This window comes from Sorex fumeus, unplaced genomic scaffold (assembly GCF_029834395.1).
Source record: "Sorex fumeus unplaced genomic scaffold, SorFum_2.1 ptg000095l, whole genome shotgun sequence".
Classification (NCBI taxonomy): domain Eukaryota; kingdom Metazoa; phylum Chordata; class Mammalia; order Eulipotyphla; family Soricidae; genus Sorex; species Sorex fumeus.
The window spans coordinates 2,034,932-2,062,195 of record NW_026606152.1 but is presented as its reverse complement, the minus strand read 5'-3'; the positions used below and the strand labels follow the sequence as shown (position 1 = coordinate 2,062,195).

Genomic DNA, 27,264 nt, shown 5'->3' with positions numbered 1-27,264 from the left:
ACCGGGGTGGGCGGGGGCGCGCGGGGCGAGGACGGGCGTCGCGGGGGGCGGGTTGGGGGGGCCCTGGCGAGCGACTGGCAGCGGAGGTCGCGGGTCTGCCTGGAGGGGCAGGGCCGGCTTCGCCGCGGGGTATGACAGGAGGCGTGCGTGGAGCCAGGGGACGGGGAGGGAGAGTGAGGCGGGAGGGGGCGGCTTGCGAGCGACCCCGCAGCCCAGCCGGCGGCGCAGGTCCTGGCCCGCCCCTGTGGGGCCTCTGTCTGCTCCCGCCTCCGCCCAGAGCGGAGCGTACTAGCCCCCGGCCCCCACCGCGCAGAGACCCTGGGGCCCTGCCTCTGCCGGAGCGCCCGCGGCCCTGCCCAGCCAGCTCAGCTCTGCTCCGTCGGCAGCTGCTCTGGTCCGCGCCTCGGTCCAGCAGGGGCTGCCCGCCAGGCAGGCCAGGGTGGGCAGTCTGTGGGGCGGCTGGGCTTCCCTCAGGCCTTCCCGAGCAGCAGGACCCACCAGTGTCCTTGGCCGGGCTAACTGGGCAGGCGGGCGCCTCCGGGGGCCTCACACCACGGTGCTGACCGAGGGATCTGAGAGGTTGAGCGGGCCCGTGATATCAGTGGGATGGTACTGCTGCAAAATAGAAATACAGACAAGGCGGCCGTTAGCCCGGGCTCGGGCGCGCGCAGGGCCTGGACTGGTGGGCCGGCCTGAGGCGGCCTGGGTGCTCCGGGACTGTGCGTGGCCAGGCCGCGGTCCGGGTGTCTGCGGGAGGGGGGAGGGCGGGCAGGGCGTCTCAGCTGTCCCTATGGCGGGCGCACATCTGCAGCTGGCCCTCCTCCCTCTCAATAGCGCGTCGCGGCAGCACCGTGTCTTTTTGCTTTTGCAAAGCGCCGCGTCCACCCCCGGTGCTCTATAAATAAGAACCAACAATCAATACCCGCTGGCCCCCGCTGCCAGGGACCCCGGCCCTGAGCGCCCGGCCTGGCTGCGGGCAGGGGCGAGGTCTCAGAGCCACGCGGACCCCACCCCCGCCCGGCCCAAAGCAGGGCGGGAGCTGGGCTGCCCTCCCCCACCCAGCATCCCCCCAGCAGTGCCCCCAGACCCCTGCAAGTCAGTCGGCCCCAGTTGCCACATGGTGCCAGGGCTGGTCAGGGAGGCTGGAAACACATCCCAGGAGACGGTTGAGGGGCCCGCTACGGGGTGAGCAGCCGCAGTGCGGGCGGGCAGGGGTGCCCAGAGTGGCCATCGCTGGCGTCACGTGTGGTCCCTTCTCAGCTGCCCCCCACCCCCAGAATGGCTGCTCTGAGCTGGGCGCCCTTCTGCCGGGCCACTCCTCCTCCTCTCTGGCCCTGCGCTGACCCTCCTCTTTCTGCACCCCTCTAGGGCCAGGGCTCAGGCTGGGGCCACTTTCCTGGACCAGCGCCTCTGCACCTGCCCCCCTGTGCACAGGAACCTGGGCTCACGCCCCCCCCATGCCCTCCCCAGGGGTCCGGGGCTGTAGGAGAGGCCTCTGGGCAGAGGCTGGGCTGCGCTCCGAGTGTCCCACCCAGGACAGGAGTCTCTCGCCAGTTTGGGTCCTTGTAGGGCCTTTGGGGGCGAGTGTCCACAGCACCCAGGGCATGGCGGGGCGGGAACTGGGGTGGTCTCCGTGGAGGCCTCCCTTGGGGGCTCTGCCGGCTGCTCCACCTGCTCTCACACCTCCTGGGGGCTGCTGGCCTGCCTCCCGCTGACCCCTGCTCAGCCTGGGGTAGGGGCTGTCTCCTGAGTCCCCCCTTGCCCATCTGATGGCCCCAGCTGTCCACCCAGGTGGAGCCTGCCCGGCCCCCAGCCCCAACCCACACAGATCACATGGACGGTGTGACAGGCATGGCTCTGGCGAGACACGTGAGACAGGTGTCTGGGGTCAGGGCTGGCGGCCAGACAGACGGACGGATGGACATGGCCGCCGCCCCTCCACAGACGCCTCAGGGAGGGAGAGAGGGCGGCGGGGCCCCCGGGAAGAGGCTGCAGACATGTGACAGAGGTGGAGTTCTCCAGGCGGCAAGGGACCGCGCAGGCAGCCTGGGCGATGGGCCCCGGCCAGGCCCTGGGGCAGCTGACCAAGACAGGACAGCAGCGCCGCGGCACGGCAGACTGACGCAGAGACTGACACGTGGCCGGGGCCGGCGGGCGCGGCTGCGAGGGGCAGCCGCGGTGGAGAGAGGCAGCCTGCGCGGCCGAGAGCGATGGTGGAAGGACCACAGTGGCCAGGTGGGATGGCGCGGGAAGGGACGCCTGATGCACGGGACAGACACGGAGGGCGAGAGAAGAGGCGAAGGCGTGGACGGGGCGTCTCCCCTTACCGTGTCTTTGGAGGACCTACGCCTCTTGAAGCTGGAAGCCAGGGTGGAGGTGAGAGCCCTAAATGTGGCTTTCTTTTTAGGGTCGGGCTCTGCTCTAGCACTCTTTCTATCCTAAAATGAATATGTATAAGTGATTAGACGGCTGGGGCCTGCCCTGGCCTGCTCCTGGCCGGCCGGCCGGGCCCTCGCTCCTGCCTGCCTGCGCTGAGAGACCGCTGGCATGGACGCGCGGGCAGGTGCCCGTCCTGGGCCTGACCTTGCTGGCGCTGGGGCTGGACTGGGGGCCCGTCCGTGTCTCCTCGGGGACGCTGCCTGTCTCCCTGGCTCCTGGTGGCCCGAGGGGAAGGGCGGGAGGGGGCACACCGAGGTTCAGGCCAGGGCCGAGGAGCGAAGGAGGGTGGCAAGATGGAGCTGGAGTGGCCGATGGACGGGATGGGCAGTGCTGGCCCACGTGAGAGCAGCGACCAGGTCCCAAGAGCAAGAGTGAGTAGATGCCAGTGGCCTCGGGGCTGCCCTCGCTGCTCTGCGGCCAGCAGCTTCAGCCCAGGCGGGGGGCTCTGGGGGGTGCCCAGAGAAAGAGAAGAGATGGAGCACAGCGGGCGGGCTGTGAGCGCAGGCTCTCGGCTGCACAGACCCTGCCCAGCCCGTCCCCGCGGGGGCCCGCCGCCCACCGAGACCGGGGTCATGCGGACAGAAGACAGCAGGGTGCAGGCCAAGGCGTCTGGAGGGCCGGGGGGCGGCGGAGTGCAAGAGACATCTCAGACTCACAAGCTACACCCAGGTGGGTCCTGCCTTACCCTGCCTCAGTTTACCTTCCTATAGAATGGGCACGGGAGGGCGGCTCTGGAGACAGAGGGGCCAGGCGGAAGCTCGGAGCCGGTGCCTGGCCTCCCTGGGCCCAAGCGTGCAGGAGGTGGCCGCCCGTGGGTGGTCCCCAGCAGTGCTGCCCCTGGCCCTGGCTCCAGGCCTGCCCCCATGGGCGCCTGGTTGCTGGAGCCAACGCTTCGGCCCAAGAGGACGCGGGAGGGCCGTGGCCAGGCCTCGGGGGGTGTCCTGCCCTACCTGCAGGTTCTTCCTCCACACGTTCACCGCGGCGAAGGCCAGCTGCATCTGCTTCCGGCGGGCGTCCTTGTGGCGCTTATAGGCGATCTCGATGAAGATGAGGAATATCCCGGCCACGATGCCCCCGGCCACCAGCATGAAGACCCCTGTGGGCCAGGAAGCAGTTCCTCAGCTGCGGGCTCTGCACGCCCACCAGGGCCACTGGGGGCACTGCGAGGACGGCAGGGCCCACCTGCCATGTTCTCGAAGGTGAGGGTTGCAGGGGCATTGCTGCGTGAGTCACACTCCTGGTACCGCACCCATGTCTTGTCCAGGTCTTCCATGAAGCCGTTCTCGTGGGACCTGGTCAGGGTAGCTGGGCAGTGGGGAGGCCGGCGGGCGGGGCCCCGCGGTCAGGCTGGGTGGGGTAGAGGAGGGTGGTGGGGCGTGGGGTCTGTGGCCAGTCGGGTGTCCAGGACAGGGCAGCGGACCTGGGCGCTCGCCTCAGAGAGGTGGTCCACTTGTGCTGGGGGTCTGGGAGAGGGAGGGAAGGCCGCGAGGCCCACTCACTTGAGGATGGACAGAGAGACATTCTGCTTCCAGGGGCTGTCCTTGCGCATGCCGATGCCAAAGCCGGAGCGGAAGAACAGCTCGCCCGTGGTGACCAGGTCGCACTTCTGTGAGGCCTCGAACTCTAGCACCGCCGAGTCCCAGATGAAAGCATGCAGCTTGCTGTGGGATGGAAGGAGTCGAGGCTGGGGGCTGGGCCGCCAGCGCCCCTCGAGGACCCTGCCTCCCACCCAGCTGCCCTCTCACTTGTCCCGCACGGCCTGGATGGCTTCCGCCGCACTCTCATAGTTGTGCTTCTCCATGTGCCGGTACATGGTGCTCAGCTCCACCTGCCTCCGGAAGTAGATGTCCACCGAGCTCTGCTTCACCGTGGCATAGATGAACTTGTCTGACGGGTTTCTCAGCTGCAGGGCCAGAGGGCAGCACTCGGACTCGGTTCCCGCACAGCCTGCCAACAGCCCTCGCTGACCTCCCTTCCCATCCCCCTGCTGGGCCAGGCCTCACCCGGGGGTCATTGATGCCAGTGATGCGCTCCTCTGGCCGGTCCAGCACCAGGAAGGCTGCCAGGTTGGCAGTGTAGGAGGCCACGATGATCATGGCGAAGCCAGCCCACACCATCCCCAGGATGCGAGCAGAGAAGCTCCGGGGAGCACCTGTGGGCGGCCCAAGTCAGCGGTGGCACACAGTGGGGCTGGGCTCAACAGACCCAGGCATTGGCCTCACCTTCCCCGATGCCAGAGTTCAGAAGGACCCCCCAGGAGAACCACATGGCTGAGGACAGGGTCAACGCATCTTCCTCCTCCTCCTCGCTGTTCACCTTGAACCGGCCAAAGGGGCTGCGGGAGGCAGAGGGCAGGCGGGAGAGGGCGGGAGAGGGCGGGAGAGGCAGCCCTGCCTGCCCCTTACCCGGCACGCAGCCCTGGGCAGGCGTCAGCCTCGCCACACTCACCTGAAGCGGTCCAGCAGATACAGCATGACGGCCACCACATGGACGGACAGCCCCACCAGCAACCACAGCGTGCTCTGGAAGGGCTGCATGAATGAGTCCAGCGTGCTCCGCGGAATCTCCTGCAGGGGACAGGCCATCAGTACCCACCAGCTCCGCCTGGGAGCCCGCCCTGCCCTGCCAGGCCCCTGGCCACCTTCTTGACCAGAATGGTCAGGCCTTGGTACTTGAAGGGCTTGGAGAACTCGATGTATTGAGCGCGCTCGTTATTAATGGTCAGTGGCGCCACGATCATGTCCGCCTGCCCGCTGAGGAGCTCGCCCATCATCCCGTTCCATTCTTTCTTGTTGCTGTTGTTCACCTGTCGGCGGCCGGGCCTGGTCGAACTCACTCCGGGCTGCCCCCCCACAGACCCCTCCCCCAGCCCCGCCCCAACAGTCAGATCTCGCCCGCCCCCACGCCTCCCTCTCCGGAGTCAGCTGCACCCCACCCACGGCCCTGGAGCCGTGGACCCACCCAGTGGGCGCGCCCCTGAGCCAGATCCCCGCTCCGCTCCCGCACCGGTGCGGTCTCGAGGCCCAGCATACCCGCTCCTGTGTGCCGAACTTGCCGTCGGCCACCAGGTGCACCTCGTAGGTGAAGTTCATGGTCCGCGCCAGCTTGATGAGCAGGTCAATGCAGAATCCATAGCAGCACTGAGGCACCGTGTGTCGTGCTGGGGGACCCAGGGGCCGTGAGAGCCAGGCTCCAAGCTCCCTCTCTGGCCACACGCCCGGACCCCGCACTTACAGCCCAGCTCGGAACCCAGCGCCCATCCCAGAGCCCCAGCCGGGGCACCCCCGCCCCCCCCCCCCCCCCCCCCCGCACTCGGCTGGTCCCGGCCCCACCCACTCACTGTTCACCGAGGCCTAGTCCCGCCCACACTCAGGGCCCGCCCAGCCTTAGCCCCGCCCACATGCACTGCCCGCCCAGCCTTAGCCCCACCCCACAAATACAGCCCCTCCCACACTCATTGTCCACCCCGTCCCACACCCACTGCCCCGCCCACCCAGCCCCGCCCTGCACTCACGGCTGCCGGGAGATGTGTCGTTGGGCCCCGTGCAGATCACCTTCTTGACAGGGTCCCCATTGACCGTGAACTCTTCCTTGCACGTTCCATCGCTCATTGTGGGCTTGACGTACACGAAAGGCTCCTGATGGATCGTCACGATCTGGTGGGATTGGGGATTCCCAGACAGCACTGTCTCAGGGGACCACAGGCCCAGAACACCACCTCACAGCACCTCCTCTCAGTCCTGCCCCTCTCTGCAGCGCCCTCCCCCTGCTGTGTCGGGGCAGTCCTTCTGGGACCCCAAGCAGACCGCACACTTGTCCCCTCTCTTCTGGGGACCTTCTCTGCCCTCCCAGGCACCAGCCATCCTGCTTTGCCATGCCTAGGGATGGGCATGTCCATTCAGAGCCACACAGCTGAGGCCCACCGGCCTGCTGTCCATCCATCAGTCTGTCCTCTCACTTTTTCCCACCAGAGGCTCCCAATCATCAGGGCCCAGGCTGGGGTGGGCGTTGGGGGCAGAGGGAGCAGGAATTGGCTGGGTTCGGGTGTGAACGGGGGGGGGTCCTACGTGCCACCTGTCCCCAGGGAATGATGGGGTGAGCCTTGGTCGGAAAGACAGTACCTTCGCTTTGACCCCCAAGAGATCAGGTGCTCCTGAGAGCTTTTGTGGTAGGATTCTTTTGGTTTGCTATTAACAGTTAAACTTTGATCACATTTTCTGTTACACAAGCAATATGTATGTATTTTCTAAAAATGTTGAGGAGCGGAGGCTGGAGCGACAGCACAGCGGGGAGGGCGCCCGCCTTGCCTGCGGCCCACCAGGGCTGGATCACTGGCACTCCATATGGTTCCCTGAGCCCCACCAGGAGGATTCTTCAGTGCAGAGCCAAAAATGATCCCTGAATACCACTGGGTGTGGTCTAAAAAGTTCTTAAAAAATCTGTTGAGGGGGCTGGAGAGATCGCATAGGAGCAAAGCGCTTGCTTCTATGCTCCCAACCTGGGCTCGATCCCTGGCATCATATATGAGTGATCCCTGAGCAGAGTCACGAGTAAACTCTGAACATTTCAGGGTTGGCTCAGAACCCCAAAATCACTCAATCCTGAGTGACCCCTGATCATGGCCCTGGGGGCAACCCATGAGCACTGCCAGGTGTGCGTCTCCCCAAACCAAAGCAATAAACCAATCAATCATCCAGAAGTCTGGCCATCAATCGCTAGTCAGACATCTCATCACGGGGCCCAGGATGAGAGACAGGACTCACTGGGCTGCAGGTCATCAGCAATGCTGACCAGTGGGTCCAGGAACACAGTCATGAGCAGGGCCCCCAAACACAGTGCCCAAGGCCCTTTGCGGACTTATGGGTGTGGGGGGCACCACTGTTCTTACCTTTGCTGACCAAAGGAACTGCCCTACATGCTGTGGGACCCAGGGCAGCCCTGTGGGAGCCAGGGCCCAGGGAGGAGCCCAAGAGAGTCAGGCCAGGACAGAGGGGCTGGAGGGCAGGGGAGGCAGCTGAAAGGGCAGAGCAGGGCACTGGAGGACAAGGTCAGGGTGTGGAGGTCTCGAGGACCAGACTCAGGAGAAGTGCTGCAGCCCAGAGAAGACCCATGCCCGGCCCCAGGGACCTCCCCTGCTGCGGTGGGGCAGCTCCCTCTCCCCACGCCTCTCATCCCATCTCCAGCCACTTCCGGTGGCCCCCTCCCCGTCCTCGGGGTCTGAAGGACTGGAGCAGTGGCTAGGAAGCCCACCTTCAGCCTGGTAGACATCTGGTACCCTCGTGGCTTCTCCGTCTCCCCTCCTGGCCAGATGATTTTCCTGTCATTGGGGATGACCTGGGGGTGGGAGTATGAGATGGAGGGTGGCCACGCAGGGGTCTTGGCCCCAGGACCCTAAGGCCCCAGCCCCCACCCCCTCATGACCCCCACCTACATGGGTGCCGTTGTAGATGCCCACTTGTACCAGCTTGCGGTTCTGCAGGTTCATGATGCTGTAGTTGGCAAACTTCCGGTCCCCGTCCTCATTGAACTCCACACGGCCGGTTACCCCCTCCGAGTACTTGGAAGACATCAGCACTCTGGAGAAGGCAGCAGGGTCACCCTCCTGGGCAGGGGCAGCTCGAGCCCGGGTCCCATGCAAGCGGGGAGGAACAGCAGGTGGCAGAGCTGTCAGGGACGGACTGCATGGCCACGGAGCCGCCACCCCGGGTCCCAGGCTCATTTCAAGGGCTTTGAGACTGAGACGGTTGTTTTATAAGCATGGGCATGCACACACACACAAGCATGTGTCTGTAGCTGTGTGTGCTCCCACGTGGGCATCACGGACCTGGGCTCTGACATGCTACTCAGTGGTGAAGAACAAGGCCTTCATTTGAGACTTGGGGTTTGGGTATCACACTGGGCTGGCCTCCTGGATCCTTTTTTACATTTTTATAATTTTGGTTTGGGAGCCACACTAGTGGTGCTCAGGGGTGATTCTTGGCTCTGCATTCCAGGCAGACTTGGGGGATCAAATGGGATGCTGGAGATCAAAACCAGGTCAGCTGTATGCAATGCCAGTGCCCTGCCTGCTATCTCTCCCGTCCCAACCTCCTGGATCCTTGACCCTCCCCAGGCTCCCCCTGCAGACACAGCCTCCTGCCAAGGGCTGGGGGTGGGGGTGGGCCTCAGGGTTGGCTGCAGTGTGTAAAGGTGGGGTCAGGAGGCAGCCTGGACTCCAGTGACATTCCAGATGTTGATGTCAGTGCTGCATGGGAGCAGATGAGGATCACAGGAGAGAAGGGTGATGGTGGGGGCTGGGGAAAGGGGAGCAGAGGGCAGATGGAAAGCAGCTCCATCCACTGAATGAGTACCCCAGGATGTGCTCACCCCCTCTGAAGGGGAATGTTTCCTCTCCTAGAGCATTCCATCCACTTCTATCTCTAGAAGAATGGGTCCTCCTACTCCTACTCCTGAAACCTCCGAGGCCCCGCCCACTGATGTCAGGCCCCGCCCAACCACAAAGGTCCCGCCTCCCCGGCCCCGCCCATCGCAAAGTCCTGTTCTAGGCATTGCTCACAGAAGGCCCCGCCCCACAAAGGCCCCAATCCTCCGACCCGCTCCGCCCACAAATGCCCCGCCTCCCCGAAGCTCCCGCCCCACACCCGAAGGCCCTGCCCGCCTGAGGCCACGCCTTTCTGAGGTGCCGCCTCCAGACCACGCCCACTCTAGGCCACGCCCACAGAAGGCCTCCGGCAAAGGCCACAATCCTCTGGCCCGCTCCGCCCACGAATGCCCTGCCCCCCCGCAGCCCCGCCCCACCGCGGAGACCTGTCTGCCCGGTCCCGCCCACTCCAGGCCCCGCCCCCAGAGCTCCTGCCTCCTCTGGTTCGCTCCGCCCACAAACGCCTGCCCATCCGGAGCCCCGCCCCACCCGCGGAGGCCTGTCTCCCCGCCCCTTGGGCCCTGCGCCCCCAAAGGTGGCGCCCACCCGGAACCCCTCTTCCCGGCGCCCGGCCCGCACCACGCCGCGCCCACCTCTTGAAGAGCGGCCCCGTCTTCCAGATGTTGGTGTTGCCCACGCAGCCCCGCGGCGGGTCGGTGATGTTCTCCTTCTCCAGGAGCTCGTGCACCGCCTGCGCCACCACGCCCACCGCGTCGCTGATGTGCGCCGACTCGTTCTTGCCGTTGATGAGCTGGAGCCCGATGATGCCTGCGGCAGGGCGGGGGAGGGGGCTCAGCGCCCGCGGGGCGACCGCCCCGCCCCGCCCCGCGCCGCCCCGCCCGGGCCGGCACTCACCGTCGGGGGCGTAGCGCAGGGCGTTCCCCGAGATCTCGCGCTCCCCCACCAGCCACACGTAGCCGGAGCCCGTCATGTTCAGCATCGCGGCCGCGCGGTACACGGTGGCGGCGTCGTCCTCGCTGCGGGCAGAGGGGTGCCGCCCAGCGGCCGCTGCCACCCGCCCTCCTGGCGCCAGGCGCCTCTTCTGCCTGCCTGCCGCCGGGCCTCTTGGGTTGAGTTGGGGTAGGGCCCGGTCCCCACTTACACCCCTTGCTCCCCGGGAGTCGGTCCCCACCCGAGCAGGTACTGGACTGTCCAGTCTGGGCACATGTGTGGGGGTTCCTCCATGCTTCGGCCCCCGTGGCCCTTTAGAGGTGTGGGTTCTGTGCGTGGGAGAGATGCTGCTCCGGCATCCCAGCCAAGCCAGCCGGAGGGACCCCTCTGCTGTCACGTGGGCCCTGACCGCATGAGGTAGGTGATGCCTGGAGAGCCAGTCCCCTGGGAGGGGACAAGAAGCCAGCACATCCCTTCCCAGGACCCACCTTCTTTTCCAGATGGCCCCAAACCGTGGCTGCCACTCTGCCAAGGGGTGCCCAGTGCAGAGACATAGAGGGGCAGGGCAGCTCACAGTGGCAGTTCTGCAGGACCTTGGGGGCTACCCGCAGCTGTCTCACAGATTACTCATGGAAGGAAAGCCGGCTCCCGTGTTTGCTCCGCAGGGCAGCCCCTTCTGATAACAGTGACACCCAACCAGGTGCCCCAGCCATGCCACCTGGGCCACCAAGGGAGATCCTCTAAGAACCCAAACTGTGGATGTGCCCAGAACCTAGCCTTGCTGGACAAATGGGCTCCTCCCTTGGCAGTGCTCACCATGGCCAATGGGGGGAGCAGCAGATGTGGGAAAGCCCACTTGAGGGATGTAAATGCAGTGGATTATCTTTATTCCACAGGAAACTGTTCAAAAGGAAGGCTGGCTTCTACTGGGCTCTCACAAAAGGACGCGGGAGCCAGAGCAGTAGAGGTGGGGTCATGTGGTCTTCCCAGGGGCTCCGTGGCCAGGACCCATTCAGGAAGGGGTGCTGGTGAGAGCGGCTGGGTGAGGCTGTGCCTCAGCAGCCAGTGTGTGCAAGCATAGGAGGGCACACGCCAACCCGTGTGCATGCACATGTAGGGTCAGCAGAAAGGTGCGTGCTGCGTGTGCCCATGGGCACATGAATGACTCGTGTGTGCAGAGTATGTGCTGGGCATAATGGACGCAGAGCACATGTCAGTAATCTTGCATGCCTGTGCTCCGCCTGATGGGGAGGGCCCTGCTGGGTCTGCCACGTCATGCCATGGTGAGCGCCCAGTAGTGGTCCCAGCAGTGGTAGCTGCCCTGCCTGTCAGCATTTCTGGTTACTCATCTTCCAACTCTGTGAACTAAGTGTGAACTAAGTTTGTTGATAAAGAATGGTTTCTCTGTTAGGAGCATGTGTGTAAAGGGGGGCCCGTGTACATGTGTGCTTTTGTGTATGATGTACATGTGTGCAAGCATGTGTGCTGTGTGGTGTCTGACTGTTGTGTCTGATGCACCGGTGCCTGTGTTGAGTCTGTGCTGTGTGTCTGGTGCACCTTGTGTGCATGCAGTGTTTGAGACCCTGCTGTGTGTGTGCTGTGTGTGCTCTGTATGACCATGTTGTGTGCTGTGTGTATGCTGTGTGCACTGCTTGTGCTGTTTGCTCTGCATATACTATGCATGACCTGCTGTGTGTGCTGTGTGCTCTGCGAGCGGTGTATTTGCTCTGCTTATGCTGTGTATGACCTACTGTGTGTGCTGTGTGTGCGCGGTGTATGACCATTCACTGTATGTGTTGCGTGTGCTCTGCATGTGCTGTGGATGTTGTGGATGCCGTGTGCTGTGTGTGGACATACTGCATGCATTCTGTGTGTGCTCTGTGCGTGCACTTTGTGCCGTGCTTTGCATGTGTGCTGTGTGTCTGCAGTGTGTGACAGCTTTGTGTGGTAAGTGCATCTGTACCTGCAGTGTTGTGGCAATGCCATATGCAGTGTGCACATGTGCGTGCGACCTGCAAATGCAAACATGCTCCCATGTGCAGTGTCGTGACAGCACCTGTGGTCTCATGTCTGTGAAGATGAGTGCACACAAAGTGCATGTGAGTGTGCCTGTGCGTACAAAGGTAGACTATGTAGTACGTGTGTGTCCTATATGTGTGGCATTGCAACATATGTGTGGCACCAGTATGTTATGTATGTGATGTATGTAGCACATGTGCGATATGTTTTGTATTTGTGGCATGTATGTGGCATGCCTCTGCGATACTCTGTGGGGTGTGGCCCAGCGCCTGTGTGAATGCGTGTCAGTTCTGTTATGATCATGTCGCCTTGTGTGGGCTGACAAGGAACATGGCCAGTCTGGAAGATCTGTCTTTGGGCCCGAGTGTTGGCTATGTAGGGCCCGTCTCTCCATCCCTGGCTGTAGCAGAACACTACCCAGAGAAGCCTCATGTCTTTCCGGAACCGGGCAAAGGAGGTCCTGTGGTTTTCCATGTGACCTGACCAGTGTCTCTGGTCGCCTGGACTTCAGCGTGTACCTGCTCCCTCTCTGTGGAAGGGGCCTCTGATGCCCAGGCGGCTGCTGTCACGCCCACCCACACAGAGGTCTTTAGTCCCCCCCACCAAGTTCCCAAGGAGAGGGGAGTGAATAGACTCAAGCTCTGGGATTGCTTGGAGGCAGGGCTTCTAGGGGCTTGTTCTGGGAGGGGCTTGCTCAGGAAAGAATTTGTCCTGGGTGGGCTTCTCCCCGGGAGAGCTGTCTTGAGAGGCGCTAGCTCCAAGGTGGGCTGTGCAGCCCCAGCCTCAGCCCTTCCACCTTTCCTCGTTGCACTGGCTGTGGGCACTGCTGCAGACCCAGACGGGGGAGGGGGCTAAGGGAACACTGGAGCTTCCCCAGGGTGACACTCTCAGGCCTGACCCCTCCAGGGCCACCTCGAGCTGTCCCTGGGCGGTAGCGCTGAGCTGGAAGGGGCTGACGCCTCTGCTCCCCCAAGTGTCACTGGCTCTGGTCTGCCGGGCAACGGTGCCTGCAGGTCGCCTGGGCAGAGCGCTGGCTGTGCTGGGGTGTGGCCTGGGGGCAGCAGGGGAGGGCCCACTCCTCACCTTTGCAGAACAGAGATGCTTTGCAAACCTTTCTCTCTCTGGACGCCACCTAGTGGCTGGATGTGGACAGGCCCTGACCAGCAGCAGCCTCCGATTTCCATTTCTAACCAGTGCTGTCCCTACAAATGCTCTGCCCACAGCTCTGCACCCCTACTCTCCCCCTCTGCGCCCAGAATCTCACTCTCTGTACCCCAACTCTCTTCCTATGCACCCCAACTCTCCCCCTCTGTACCCCGACTCCCCTCTGTGCCCCGACCCTCTCCATCTGCACCCCATTCTCCCCCTCTGCGCCCCGACTCTCCCTCTGACGTGGCTCGCTGCATCTCCCCTCCCTAGCTGTGCTTGCCTGGAGCCTGTTTGTGGGCTCCGTGCAGTAAGTGATCGTGTCCCCGTATCTGGGCTGACAGGGGGACGTGGGCCAGTCTGGAAACCCTGGTTGTCATCCCGCACCATCCCCAGGGCTCCGTGAGCCAGAACCCAGTTCTGGCAGGTGGTTCAAGACGGACAGGCAGTGAGGGTGGGGACTGCCCCGGGGAGCCGCGACATCTCACCTGGCCGAGAGGATGATGACCCGGGCTTCCAGCTCTCGTGCCTCCATAAGCAGGGCGGTGACGTTCTTCGTCCCCGGGTCAAACTGCAGCACCTTCTCGGCCTGTGGTGTGAGCGGGGGTGTCAGCAGGTGGTGGGGACGGGGAACACAGTGCCTCAGGGGTGAGGGCTGGCTGCAGCCACTAGGAGCCCCGAGGCAGCAGCGCTAGGACCGCTGCAGCCTCACCTGCCACCTGCGCCTGCCACCTGCCTTCCTGCCGGCCCTGGCTCGCTCGTCCTAGCCTCAGCCCGCCGGCTCTCCTGAGCCCGCTCTGCTCCTGCTGTCCGGCCCTCTCCTGCACTTCTCGGCCTGTCCTCGCTTTGCACTGGGCATGCAAGTTGAAGTGGACCAAGACTCAGAGGCGTGCAGCGGGCAGGAATCGGAGAAGAGTTTTGAGATGCAACCGGGAGCAGACAGGGCTGACGTGGTTTTTCTGAAACCACGGGAGAGCCTCTAGGGCCCGGGTCACGGGCCCCTGTGGGACCGGCCCAGGCCGCAGGCAGGCGGGCTCCCTCCAGGGTTCCACGAGGAAACCGGGGGTCCCAGAGGGTGGCATGCACTCCCCAGACAGCAGCTTCTCCGTGGCTGTGCCGCCTCTCAGGCCCAGGCGGAGGCTGCGGCGGGTGGGCTGCGGGCCCCCACGGCCGCACTGGCCCTCCTGCTGCAGCTGCCGGCCTCATGTCCTCTCTCGCCTACTGCTCAGGCCGGCGGCACCGCGCGGCCAGGCTGCACCGACCCTCTGGCCGAGCGCCGGAGGAGGGCTCCCTAGCCGGTGGGTGGCGTGCACGTCCATGCATATATACCTTGGGTCCGCGCTTGTGGTCATAGGACAGTTGGTCGAGGTTTTCATAGTTCCTTTTTTTACTCTGATGAATAATGTGCACAGAGAAAATATGCAGACACAGAAGAAGATTATAAACGGTTGAAAATGACGGCGCTAAAGCAATCACACCACCTCCTCGGCACGTCTGCAGACGGGCACGTACCTGGAGCTCGCAAACACCTGGCTGGGGCTGTGCTGGGCTGGCTTGGGACAGGAGCTTGGGGGCCATGGCCCTGCACGCTCGGAAGTGGTGGGACACAGGGAGGGGAGGTGCTGTCTGCAGCAGGCAAGTGCCCTGTGGCGCTCACCTGGTTACCCCCCCAGACTAGTCGGGCCGTAAGACACAGCACCGTGTCTGTCTGACGGGGCGGCCCCTCCTCTGTCTGGCCCTTCTCACACTTGCACCGTGTCCTTCCTGTCTCTCCAGATGTCACGTGGTCTGTGTATGAAGCTGGTGTGGGCCCACCTGCTGCCTGCTGGAGCGTGTGTGCACTCTTACTTGCTGTGTGCTGGGGCGTGTGTGTCCCTGCATTCTGGAGTGTGTATGTCCCTGTGTTCTAGAGCGTGTGTGCCCCTGTATGCAGCAATGTGTGTGCCCACCTGCTACGTGCTGGAGCGTGTCTCCTCGCATGCTCGAGCATGTGTGCCCACCTTCCGTGTGCTAGAGCATGTGTGCCTACCTGCTGCATCCTGGAGCATGTGTGGTCTGTGTGTTGGGGCATGTGTGTGTTTGCGTGCTGGAGTGTGTGTCCTTGTGTGCTGAGACATGTATGTGTCCCTGCGTGCTGGGGCATGTGTGTGTCTGCATGTTGGGGTTATGTGTGTGTCCTTGTTTGCTGGGGTATGTGTGTGTCCCTGTGTGTTGGGGCATGTTTGTACCTGTGTGTTGGGGTATGTATGCATCCCTACGTACTTGTGCATGTGTGTCTGTGCATGCTGAGGCATGCGAGTGTGTCTGTGTGTGTCTATGTCTGTGTGCTGGTGCATGTGTGTGTCCCTACATGCTAGGGCATGTATGTGTCTGAGTGCTGACGCACATGTGTGTTCCTGTGTGCTGGGGCATGTGTCTCGTGCTGGGACACGTGTGTATCTGCGTGCTGGGACACGTGTGTATCTGCGTGCTGGGGCACATGTATGTCTGCATGCTGGGGCATGTGTGTGTCTTGTGCTAGAGCATGTGTGTGGGTGTGTGTCTGCATGCTGAGACGTGTGTGCCTGTGTGCTGGGGCATGTGTGTGTCTGCATGCTGTGGCAGCACCTGTGTGCCTGCAGGAACTGTCTTTGGGCACTGGTACAGGGATCTTACTCCACAGAAACCTGAAGATGGCAGAAAAGAAAAGTGCACATTTGTGCATGTATGCAAGTGGATGTGAATGCACTGTAGAAGCTAGAGCGTATATGTGCTCACAGACTGTACTTACATCATACACGTGTACGGTGTGTGCCTACATCACAGATATCTGTTTGTGCCACATCACATATGTGTGCACTGTGGGCTCATCATCTGTGTAGCTACATCACGTATGCATGTACATGTATGTAAAGTGTGTGCCTACATCATGTGTGCCAATATGTATGCAGTGTGTCTCCATCACATTGTGTGTACACCATGTGTACATGCATGTATAATGTGTGTCTATATTACATATATGTACACTGTGCCTACATGTGTATACAGTGCATACCTACATCATATACATGATGTATGTATGTCTTCATGTGTAGTGTGTACCTACATCATGTATGTGTGCACTCTGCATGCTTACATCTGTGTAGTGTTGCCTACATCACATATGCCTATGTGTGCCTACATGTGTAGAGTAAAGTAAAGGCCCTCCCGTTGATCATCGATTTGCTCGAGCAGGCCCAGTAACGTCTCCATTGGAGACTTTGTTGTTACTGTGTCTGGCATATCGAATACTCTCGGTAGCTTGCCGGGCTCTCCGAGAGGGGCGGAGGAATCGAACTCGGGTCGGCCATGTTGGCTGCGTGCAAGGCAAACGCCCTACCGCTGTGCTATCGCTCCAGCCCTGTAGAGTATGTGCCTAAATTACGTGTCTGTGTGCCTATATGTGTATAGTGCATGCCTGTATCATGTACATGTGCACTGTGTGTGCCTACATGCATAAAGTGTCTAACTACATAATGTATGTGCATGCCTACATGTGTATAGAGTGTTGCCTACATCACATATGCCTGTGTGCCTACATGTGTGTGGAGTGTTTGCCAACATCACATATGTGTGTACTGTGTATGCATACATCATGTTTGTGTGTGAACTGTATGCCTACATATATGTACACTGTATGTTGACATCATGTATGTCTGTGGGTGCCTACATGTGTATACAATGTGCCTACATCACGTGTGCACACTATCCATGCCTACATCCTGAATGCAACTACATCTTGTATATTTGCATTATATATGTGTTGTCTTACCTAGTCACATATATTGTGCATTGCATATGCAGACATGTGTGCAGTGTGTGCCTACACCAGGCATATGCAGTTTCCATGCCTACAAAAGCAGTGTGTGCCTATGTCATACATGTGTGGGCATGCCTGTAACATGTACTGTTCATGGATACATCATGGTTGGGCCTCCATCGTGTGTAGATTAAACACAGCAACATCGTCATTTATGTTTACTGTGTGTGGCTATTTCATGCTGTTCATGCACTGTGTGTTCCCATATCAGTGTGTCACTGTGTGCCTATATGTGTGCACTATGCCTATCCACATCATGCCTGTAGACATCATGTACCACGTGTGCAATGCATGCTTATATCATGAATTATGCATACCCACATCATGCCTGTAGATATACCACATGTGCAGTGCATGCTTATATCATGAATTATGCATGTCTACATCATGCTTCTAGATACACATGTGCAGTGTATGCTTATATCATGTATTATGCATACCCACATCATGCCTACAGATATGGCACACATGCAGTGCATACTTATGTCACATATGTGTGCACTGTTTACTGTGCATGACTGTATTCTGTGTGGCTGTGTGTCCACACCATATGTGTTTACTGTGCCTACATCATATGTGTATGTGGTACATGCCTACATCACAAATGTTCATGCATGGTGTGTTTACTGTGTGCAAGTGACATCGTGCTGCATGTGCATATTTGTGAAGGTCCAGGCATAGGCATGTGTGTGAGTGGTGGGGTGAGCTGTCGCAGCCACGGCTGGCATGTGTCCAGGTATGAGGACCCAGGGACACTGTGGGAATGGGTACCATTGTGGTTTAGCAGTGGGGAGACGTGAGGGGCAGAGCACGCACTGGGAGTGTGACGGACATGTCAGTGTGCCCTGGTCTGTGTGGCTGTGATCACATACCTGTTGGGTGCAGGACTGCTTAGAGGATGGGACTCCAAGCATAGGGAGCCAGCCTCCCCCAGAACAGCCAATTCCCCAGGACAGGCCCCCCGCCCATCCCCTGGGGTCTGCCCTCTGCCTTCAGCACCCAGCCTGAGCCCTCTATTATCTCTGGAGCCTACGTGCCGGGGCCAGGGTGCTGGACTTAAAAGAAGCCAGCCCTCACTTTGCCAGTGGACCGTGCTTCCCACCTCCCACTGCCCCCTTCCCAGCCCTCCCAACCTGGGTCCCTCCCTCCCTCTCTGCCCTTCTTGGCTTCCACCCGACCTGGGCGATGGCCCAGTGCTGAGGCGGGTGAGGGAAGGAACAGGGTCACTTGGACCCCCAGAAAACCCTGTTCTGGTCTCTGCAGCTGCATGGAGTAGGCCTGAGCGCCGGGAGCAGGACTGGGCTGCTGGGGGAACTGGGCGGGAGCGGATGCGGGAGGGTGGCGCTGGGGAAGTACGGTCTGGTCTGGTCTGGAGAGCTCCTGGGAGGAGGGCAGGGAGAGGCCCTGGCCTGCCTACACTGCGGGCCGGGGTGGGGGGTGTTTGCAGAGCTCCAGGTGGTCCTGCCCTCGCCTCGCAGGGACCGACACGAAGGAGATTTCGACTAATGGCAAAAGCGAGAGAGATGAGCCGCGGACAGGCCGGGCGCTCGCAGACGAGGCGCTGGGTGCGGGATGGAGAGAGAGGCGGCACACGGAGCACAGACAGCGCCGGGCCCGCCGGGAGCGCGCTCACCTTGGACTCGCGCTCCTCCAGCAGTGTCTCCAGGCGCTTCTGCGCAGCGCGGCCCTCGTGGTCGTCGCTGACCAGCAGGATGATGTGGTTCCAGCTGTACACGCGCATCATCTCGAACCACACGCTCGATTGGTGCGAGTAGGGCGGCACCGTTCGCAGGAAGCTCAGGTGGATGCTCTGTGGGCGAGACCGGCAATGGACCATCCCTTGAGCCCCGAGCCAAGGACCACAGCCCTGACCCCAGCCGTCTAGGGCCTAGCCCCGCCCCGCGCGACGCCGCCACGCCCACTGAGAACCTGACCACACCCCTGCACTGAGTTCGGGCCCGCCCATCGAGACCCCTGGCCCATGCCCTGTCCTACCTCTCCCCCTACACACCTGCACTAGAGATCCTGATCTGGGACACTGTACCCGAGACCCCACACCTTGCTCTGGGTGACTCAGACCTGGGACCAGTGGACCCCAGTACCCAGCCATGTGCCAGGAGCCCTGACCCAAGATATTGCCCCAGGCCCCCCCCCGCCCGCCCCCCCCCCCCGTCCCTAGTGCCCCTCTGCACCTGCATTGGGGGCCCCAAACTGGAACCATCCCCCCCCTCACACTGTAAGGGGCACCCAGGTGGCCCAGAGCCTGCTCCTCTCCACCACCCACACATGGCCTGAGCACCGGGACTCACAGCCCCTCTCACTACTCCTCCTGCGGACCCCACACTGCCCTGACCACAGGGAACCCCAGGCTCTGGGAACCCTCTCTGCCCCCCACCCTGTCTTCTTGTCTCACTTCATGAAATCTAGGAAGAAAGTGTTTGCCTGCCAGCCCCTGACAGATGTGTTCTCTGGGGTTTCCTGCGCTGAGCCCACCTGTCTCACAGCAAGGTGAACATCCTGGCTGGCCTCAGACCCCACCTCCTGCCCCAAGCTGCTCAAGTCCCTTTCCAGATTTACGAGTGAGAGTGCTGGGCAGCCTGGCCACTCTTTGCTGAATCCAGCCTGGACCCTGCTTGCTCCCCAGGGGCTGACACTGGGAGGCATGGCTGAGACTCGCCTCCAGCCTCTGCACATTTGGGGAGCATGAGTCTCTTCTCCGGTCCTGAGACCTGCAGATCCATCTTTCACTGCTCCCATCAGTCCCTGCCCTGCCTGGCCTGAGCAGCCCCTGCCCATCACCCAGCTTGGTGCCACGGTGGGGGCACGCAGGGCCTTCCTCTTCTTTGTTGTTTGTTTGGGGCACACCAGAAGAGCTCAGGGCTTAGTTCTGGCTCTGTGCTCAGGGTCACTCCTGGCGGGCTTGAGGGACCTTATATGGTGCCAGGGATGGAACTGAGTGCAAGTGCCTTTGCCCAGTCTTCTCTCTCCAGCTCTTTCTCTTCTCTTTTCCTAGGAGTCATGCTGGTCCAGCTTGGCCTGGAACAGGCAGGTAGTGCCAGGGGCCGCTGGGTCACAGACAACAGGACTTGGGGGCCATGCAGGGACAGAAGCCGAACTCGGAGCTAGCCCTGTGCAGGCTGGTACCTCACCATCTCCTCAGCTTAGTCAGAGCTTTTCTTGGAGTGACATCAGTGCACAGTGGCTGTGGTGGCAGCCAGGAGCAGGACACTCGGGCAGGAGGTGAGACAGCAGAGGTGCCTTGCTGCACTGGGAGTTCTCACGGTGGCACCCCTCGCCCGGAGCTTGCTCCCCTGCCTCTGCCCCACAGCTCTCCCTAGGCACTGAGCCGGGTGCAGGGGTAACTCCAGCCAGGCCACGAAGGAGTGATTCGGGGGAGATGGGGGTGGCCCGGCAGCTGGCCCTGGCCAGGCTCAGTTTGTGGAAGCGGGTTCCCAGCCTCAGCCCCACCTCACCGGGTGCTGAGCTACGAGAGTCCCAGGCCAGAGCTTTCTCGAGAGCTGTCACCTCGTTGCAGGAAGACACAGGCATCTAGCTGGTGGCTGGACCTGTGTCCCCTCCAGCCTCCCTCCCGACCCTCGCGTTCGCCTGTGTCTGCCCTCTCCCTGCCCTTGGGACCTTGCTGCCAGGCTGTGAGCATCTGCCCGGATGTGCCCATTGTGCCCACGGGTGTCCCCGTGTGCCCGCAGGGAGGTGTGTGTGTGAAGGGTGCACCATCAACGTGCCATGCATGTGTGCGCTGTGGGGTGGCGAACTGGCTCGCGCTGGCGAGTCTGTGCATGTCTGCGTGTGTGTAGGACTGTGAGTGCAACTGGCGTGTGCCTGAGAGCAGGTGAGAGAACAAAGGCTGCAGGTGTGGGAGGTGCACAGGGACGTCTGTGGGAGTTACGTGAGTGTATATGAGCGTGAAGTCTGGGTGAGGGTGCGTGAGAGCGAGTGTGGGTGTGTGAATGGAGGATGTGACTATGTCAATGAAAGTGTGAGTGTGGTTATAAGCTGTGAGGCTGTGTGTGAGTGAGTGTATATGAGTGAGGTGGTGTGTGCATGGAAGGTGTGTGTGGTGTGTGTGAGTTTGTGGATGGAGGGTGTGGTGTGGAAGGTGTGAAGATGTTAGTGTGAGGTTGTGTGTGAATGGGAGGTTTTCGGGTGTGAGGGTGTGTATTGTGTGGAAGGTGTGAGGATGTGTGTGTGAGGGTGTGTGCAGGGGAGTTTGAGGTGGATGTGCATGTGTGTGTGAGCGAGGGTGTGTGTGTGTGAGGTGTGAGGGTGGGACGTGTGAGAGGGCGTGAGTGTGTGAAAGTGAGTGTGCATGGGAGGTGTGAGGAGGTGCACGTGTGTGAAGGAGTGTGTGCGTGGGAGGTGCAAGAAGGTGTGAGGGTTTGAGGTAAGGGAGTGCGTGTGGGAGGTGTGAGGGTGGGAGGTGTGTGTGAGGGAGTGTGTGAGGGAGTGTGTGTGTGGGGGGAGGTGTGAGAGTGGGAGTTGTGAGTGTATGAGAAAGTGTGTGTGAGGGAGTGGGTGAGGGAGTGTGTGGGTGGGAAGTGTGAGGGTGTGTGTGAAGTGTGTGTGACAGTGTGAGCAGTGGTGTATGCACATGTGTGCTCATGAGTGTGGTGTGGCGTGTGCTGTGTGTGCCCATGTGTGGCTTACCTTGTCAGAGTAGATGGACATGCGCGTGGTCAGCCCCAGCACGGGGATGCGGTAGAAGCCGGCTGTGTAGGAGACGGGGGTGGGGGTGAAATGGTCGTTGGGGGTTGGGGGGTGGCTAACCAGGATGGCGTAGACCTGTGGGACAGGGCACATGGTCAGTTTGGTGCTGGTCCCGTGGGGGATCAGATTCCCTCTGTGATGAGACACTAGGAGAGGGGGGCCCAGGCATGGGGCAGGGACACGGGATGTAGGAACACAGAACCAGGGATGAGGAAAAAGGGACAGTGGACTTAGGGCAGGGCACAAGGACACTGGGGCAGGGACACTGGCCTGACCTGGAGGCCTGATCCCCAGTTCCACTTGCTGCTACTGCGGTGAGGGCTGCTCTGGCCCAAGGGCCCCCGCAGGGGCTGCCTGGGGACCCCCATGGACAGAGGACCTCTGGGGGAGTGACAGGTCTCCAGAAAGGGACCTCACTGAAGCCCACTGTGCCGCCCCCTTTTCTTTGGGGGGCATGTGACAAGGGCAGGCAGAAGGGAACTGGGTGTGTGTGGGGGGGGGTGAAGGGTCTTTGGGCTGGACGGTGAGGGGCAGGCGGGACTCTGAACCGCATCACTGAGGTGGGTGGAGGGGAGCCCTGAGGCAGGGGAAGGGGATTCAGGTGGGCAGCAGGGGTAGGGGGGCAAGTGCAGGGAGGCTCTGGGGTGGGGCTCTGGGCAGGAGTGGGGTGGGCAGAGGGAGCTCTGGGGTGAACAGGCAGAGGGGGGCCTAGGGACGGCAGGAGCGGCAGGCAGAGGTGGCGGGGGAGGGCGGGAGTGGGAAGAGGGGGGCTGAGGGAGGGCGGGCGGGCGGAGGGGGCTGGGGACCTGCGGGAGGGTGGGTGGAGAGGGCTGGGGGCGGGCGGGCGGAGGGGGCTGGGGACCTGCGGGAGGGCGGGTGGAGGGGGCTGGGGGCGGGCGGAGGGGGCCGGCGCGGGGGTGGGGGCGTGGCGGGTCGCCTTGCCCAGCTGGGCTGCCTGTCCCAAGGTCTGCACCTGTCGCCCGGGTGCGGGGGCGCTGCGTGTGTGGGCGAGCGTGCGGTGAGCCGAGTCGCCCACCCTGCGCCAAGGGCACCTTGCACGCCTGTGTGCGCGCGAGGGACGCCGCCGTGGGTGCCTCTGCCAGCCAGGGCCGCATTGCGGAGAACTGCGCCCTTGGCACAGCAGGCGCCATCCTGAGCCGGGTCCTGCCTGCACACCTCGCCCTGCTCACTCAGCGCCCTGCCAGGGGCCCGCGAGGGGCGAGGGGATCCCGACCTGTTTCGGCCCGTGGAGTGCTCAGAACCCCACCACCACGCTGACCCGGGCTGGGGGGCAGGCGCGGGGGCGCCCGCCGCGTGGTGGCAGTTGCGTGGAGGCGCAGGCGGAGCGCGCAGGCAGAGCTGCACGCGGGGTGGGGGCGGGGTGGCCGCGCGGAGGCGGGCGGGGGGCCGCACCTGGCTGGAGATGAGGTCCTCGCACACCGACAGGGCCATCTGGATGGCGTTGGGCTTGTGGGTGACCGACGTGGCGTTGAGCTGGATCTTCCAGGAGCCATGCCGCTTGTTGGCCTGGTTCACAGCCTCGCGGAACATCTGCTCGTGCTTACGCGTGCTCAGCACCGCGCCGATGTTCACGATCTTGGGGTCGCAGGCGGCGCGCGCGAAGGAGCAGGAGAAGAGCAGGACGAGTGTCAGCAGATGCATGGCGCTCATGGGCTCCGGGCAGCGGCGCCCCGGCTCTGGGCAGTGCGAACGCGGGGCGCGCGGCGCACCCCCGGCGGGACCCCGGCCAAGGGCCGGCGGCCGGCGCTGTCCGCGGTGCTGAAGGGGTCTCGGCGCGGCGCTGCCGCAGCCGCGAGCCCGCAGCCGCCGCCTCAGCCCCGCCGCCCGCGCGCCAGCCCCGACCCGAGCCTGCGCCTGCGTTCGCGCGCGCGGCCGTCACGGCGCCGCGGGGGAGCCGTGGGCCGGGGCGCGCGCCCGCGTGGACGGCCGCGGGGACGGCGGGCGCGCTTGGCGGGCCGGGGGGCTCCGAGTCACCGCGCGCAGCCCCGCGCGTGTCCCAACGGGAGGCAGCGTGCGGGAGCGGGCCCTCCCCCTGGTCGCGCGTCCCCCGGGACCCAGGTGTGCGCAGAGACCCTCAGGCTGGGGGGACCGACGGAGTTCCTCTCTGCGGAGCACTCCGAAGCGGGGAGACAGCCAGCGGCCCGGCCCTGCGACCGGGATTCGGCCTCCCTCCAGGGCCGGGAAAGGGGAGGTGACAGTGGCCGACCCACATTGGCAGAGACCAGCCCCGAGGGCCTGGAGGGAGCCAGGCCGGGGAGCTGTCCGGGAACTGCCTGCGGACACTGGGGCGGAAGTCAGGTGCTCTGGACCCCGTGGATGAGGGTCACCCGCCCCAAACCCTCCCCAGAGCCCAGGGGTCCGTGTCCTCCCCACTCTGAGTCTTTGTCCTTCCACCGCGGGAACGTGCCTCTCCCTCCCTAATTCCAGGATTGGGGAGGCCCCGCCTCCTGCTAGTGACATCACCGTTTCCAGTAGCAACAGAGGATTCTGCAGGCCCATCAGTAAAAGCCCCCAGTGGGGACAAAACAAGGGGGTCCCAGGAGCTAGAGCACAGTCTTCCTGTGGCGCCTCCTGCGCCCCGCCCCGCGCGCTGCGTGCAGGATTGAGGTCCCCACCCAGAGCCAAGTGCAAGAGAGGGCCCCGGCGGCCGTTTCTAAGGACTGTGAGAACTGGCTTGAAACTGGCCATGGACAAGTAAAGCACAGAGAGGATCAGCGTGTCCCCATCCAAGCCAGTGTGCCAGCGCCCTGGTCCCAAGACCTAGAGGCTCAGGGTGGGTGCGGACTGGCCACGCCCATTCGAAGTGTAGCTGTGAACGCTGCACTGATGGCCCCTATGATGCTGGGAACTCGCTGGTTCCCTAGGAGTCGTGACCCACCCCCTGCACGGGAACAGTCTGTGGGAGAACAGGAGATGTTCCGCTCCCTGCCCTCTGCAAAGCGTGCAGGCAGGGACAAGCCACTGGGAGGAGCACAGCGCAGGTGGCCGCCTCCTCTGGGCACTCCTGGCCCTTTGGGCAGCCGCCCTCCCCGGCACCCCCAAGGCGTCAGTCTCCCACGAGCCCCTCCTTGGCCTCCCTCTTCTGCACCCTCTGTGGCGGGGGCTCATGAGCCACCGGTGGACACACCTTTGCGGAGGCGGGGCAGATGGAGGTGCTGAGCGTGTGGGAAGCCGGTTTCCTGCAGTGAGGGCTTCCTTCGTGGTCTGGGAGTGCCTCAGTGGGGCAGGGGGAGTGGGCTGTCTGCATGGCTGACGCAGTGTGCCCACCCAGACCCCTGCCCTTCTCTGGAACCTGTCTCCCCCACACTCCTCAAGCCCTGCTCGCTCAGAAAGGGCTTCAGCGGACATATGCAGCCCCACTCTGTGCCACACCGTGCTCAGTGCCAGGAGAACAGCAGGGGAAAGGCAAAACCCAAATTCACAGTGCCAACTGGAGCCTGTGTCCAGGTGCCCAGGGGTAGAGCAATCCCCGCCGTGTCCACTCTGGGGCCCTAGTTCTCTGATCCACCAACCCTCGCTGTGCCCACTCTGCGGACCCCACTCCCCTCAGTGCCAACTCTGGGGCCACATTCACTGAAGGAAGCACACTGAATTCTCAGAATCCTGTCACTGTGGCTCCCCGCTCCAGGGGTCCCAGTCCACCTCCCCGTGATATGTCCTAGGCTTGGTGACTGAGTTGTGGTGGGACAGTGTGACACTCTGTGTGAGGTCCCGGCGGAGGGGGTTAGGCTCCATCAGGCCTCACCGGGGTTTGCTGCTTTGGGCATGGAGAGTCTCACCAGCCCTGCAAAGGGCCAACCAGGAGCTGCATGCCACTGCCCCTGCCAATGGCCAGTACCAAGCTGCCAGCCTGGGAGTCTCCTGGAAACTCGTGAGCCTTGGATGAGCAGAGCTCAGTGGACACCTGGATCAGACCCCCAGTGACAACTCCCGTCTGAGGAGCAGAAGCTGTGAGTGCAGCTGTTCGTTGCTTCCAGCACAGCTGAGAGCAACCTGGCATGCCTCAGGGCAGTTCCATGAGCTATGTTGAGGGTATTGCAAGAACCCTGTGGGGGTCACATGCACAGAGAGAGAGGCAGGCAGACAGGTGGAAATGGCTGGACCCTGTGAGCATTACAAGGACATCAACACTGAGAGATGCAGAATTTGGCTGGGACAAGGTCAGGAATTCCCAATTGTTTCTGGTTTTGCATCCACACCCAGCAGTGCTCAGGTGCTATTCCTGGGTCATGCTCAGGTGCCTGTGCAGTGTAGGGATGCAGAGCAGACATCCTGCCCAGGAAGCCTGTGCTCAGCACAGAGAGCTCTCTCTTCCCCAAACCCCTCACTCTGAGGAAGGCCTGTTGTGGGGCCTCACACATAGTACAGGGTGAAGGCGCTGGCCTTGCACTCAGGATTTTATTTTGGAAGGGTCACAACTGGCAATACTCAGGTCTCACTCCTGGCTCTGAACTTAGGAATTACTCCTGGCAGTGCTTGGGGGACCATGTGGGATGCTGGGAATCGAACCTGATTCGGCAGCATGAAAGACAGTTGGCTCCTTGCTTAAAAAAAAAAAAAAAAGCCTGTTGTGTAGAAATGAGCCATGGGGAGTTCCTGGATAGGCCTGGGGTAAAGATCCAAAGTGATAATCACCCAAAGCATCCATCAAAGATGGGTTGACCTTGGCTGAGGAAATGGGGACTCTGAACAGTTCTCTTTGTTTGGGAGCACCACACCCAGTGGCGCAGGACCCTGTGTCTTGGGAATCCCTCCTGATCATGTGGTGTTGGGGATTGAATTGGAATTGGTCATTGCAAAGCAAATGCCCTGCTCCTAGCCCCCCCTTATTTTTTTGGCTTTTGGGTCACACATGATGATGCACAGAGGTTAGTTACTCCTGGCTTTGCACTCAGGAATCACTCCTGGTGGTGCTCAGAGGACCATATGGAATATATGGGATGCTGGGATTCGAACCCAGATCGACTGCGTGCAAGGCAAATGCCCTACCAGCTGTACCATCGCTCAAGTCCCTCTTTTTTTTTATTGAATCACCGTGAGATAGTTACAAAGCTTTCATGTTTGAAATCCAGCCATACAATGAACACCCATCCCTCCACCAGTGCACTCTCCCCACCACCAATGTCCCCATTGTTATCCCCACCCTTCCCAGTCCTCATTCTGCCTCCACGGCAGACAATTTCCCCAATACTCTCTACTTTGGGGCATTATATTTTGTTTGAATTTTCCCACCACCATTCAAGCCTTCTTGCCAGAGACAGACACTAGATAATTTATTTTCCACTGCTCCTTTTGAATATCATGAGGTGGCACGGCCGCTTGCCGCACACATCTGGATTCTAAGATTATAAATGATTGGTTCCAGAGACATGTCTGTAGAGCACTGATCCATTTTGGGATTCAACGGGGAGTTCCTGAACCAGGGCTGTTGCTGCGTTAAGATGGCAGCTGGAGGCGGGTGTGGGCGTGACATCCGGCATCAAGAGCAGACGGGGAACCAGGGAGGGACAGCCAGACTCCACTGCCGCCCAGCGCCTACCCTGCCTTCAAGCTGTCTGAGCAGGGCTTTGAAGGAGGAACCCATGTGGATTTTCCCTAAGCTCCCAGCTTTATAAAGCAGCCCTCCTCTCCCCAGGAACCATGCTGCTAGCTAGGCCCATGCATCTGTGTGAACAATGGAGAGAAATCCCATTCACAGTTGCACTCATAAAATCAAGTTTCCTAGGAGTCAGCTTACCAATGGGGCGAAAGACTTAGACAAAGA

General features: G+C 61.9%; 2 protein-coding genes across 9 annotated transcripts in view; both read right to left on the bottom strand.

Annotated features, from left to right (window-relative positions):
- SSNA1 (SS nuclear autoantigen 1) overlaps positions 1 to 27,264 on the bottom strand; it is a 122,530-nt gene that overhangs the window by 9,963 nt on the left and 85,303 nt on the right. The window lies entirely within an intron of this gene.
- GRIN1 (glutamate ionotropic receptor NMDA type subunit 1) lies at positions 287 to 23,247 on the bottom strand. 8 transcript variants are annotated; one of them, XM_056132966.1, is made up of 21 exons: positions 22,893 to 23,246; positions 21,420 to 21,554; positions 18,388 to 18,564; positions 14,246 to 14,308; positions 13,405 to 13,505; positions 9,716 to 9,837; positions 9,454 to 9,628; positions 7,871 to 8,015; positions 7,690 to 7,773; positions 5,954 to 6,095; positions 5,472 to 5,599; positions 5,081 to 5,245; positions 4,888 to 5,006; positions 4,662 to 4,774; positions 4,443 to 4,591; positions 4,185 to 4,342; positions 3,939 to 4,100; positions 3,622 to 3,731; positions 3,390 to 3,535; positions 2,328 to 2,438; positions 287 to 615 (listed from the first exon to the last, which is right to left on the bottom strand). In XM_056132966.1, exons 1-21 carry the CDS (start codon positions 23,148 to 23,150, stop codon positions 547 to 549), a joined length of 2,832 nt encoding a protein of 943 aa, XP_055988941.1. In that variant the 5' UTR covers positions 23,151 to 23,246; the 3' UTR covers positions 287 to 546. The 8 variants fall into 8 exon arrangements, with proteins under 8 accessions (XP_055988941.1, XP_055988945.1, XP_055988943.1 ...); XM_056132973.1 differs by lacking the exon at positions 287 to 615 and adding an exon at positions 749 to 895 and having other exon boundaries at positions 22,893 to 23,247; XM_056132970.1 differs by lacking the exon at positions 2,328 to 2,438.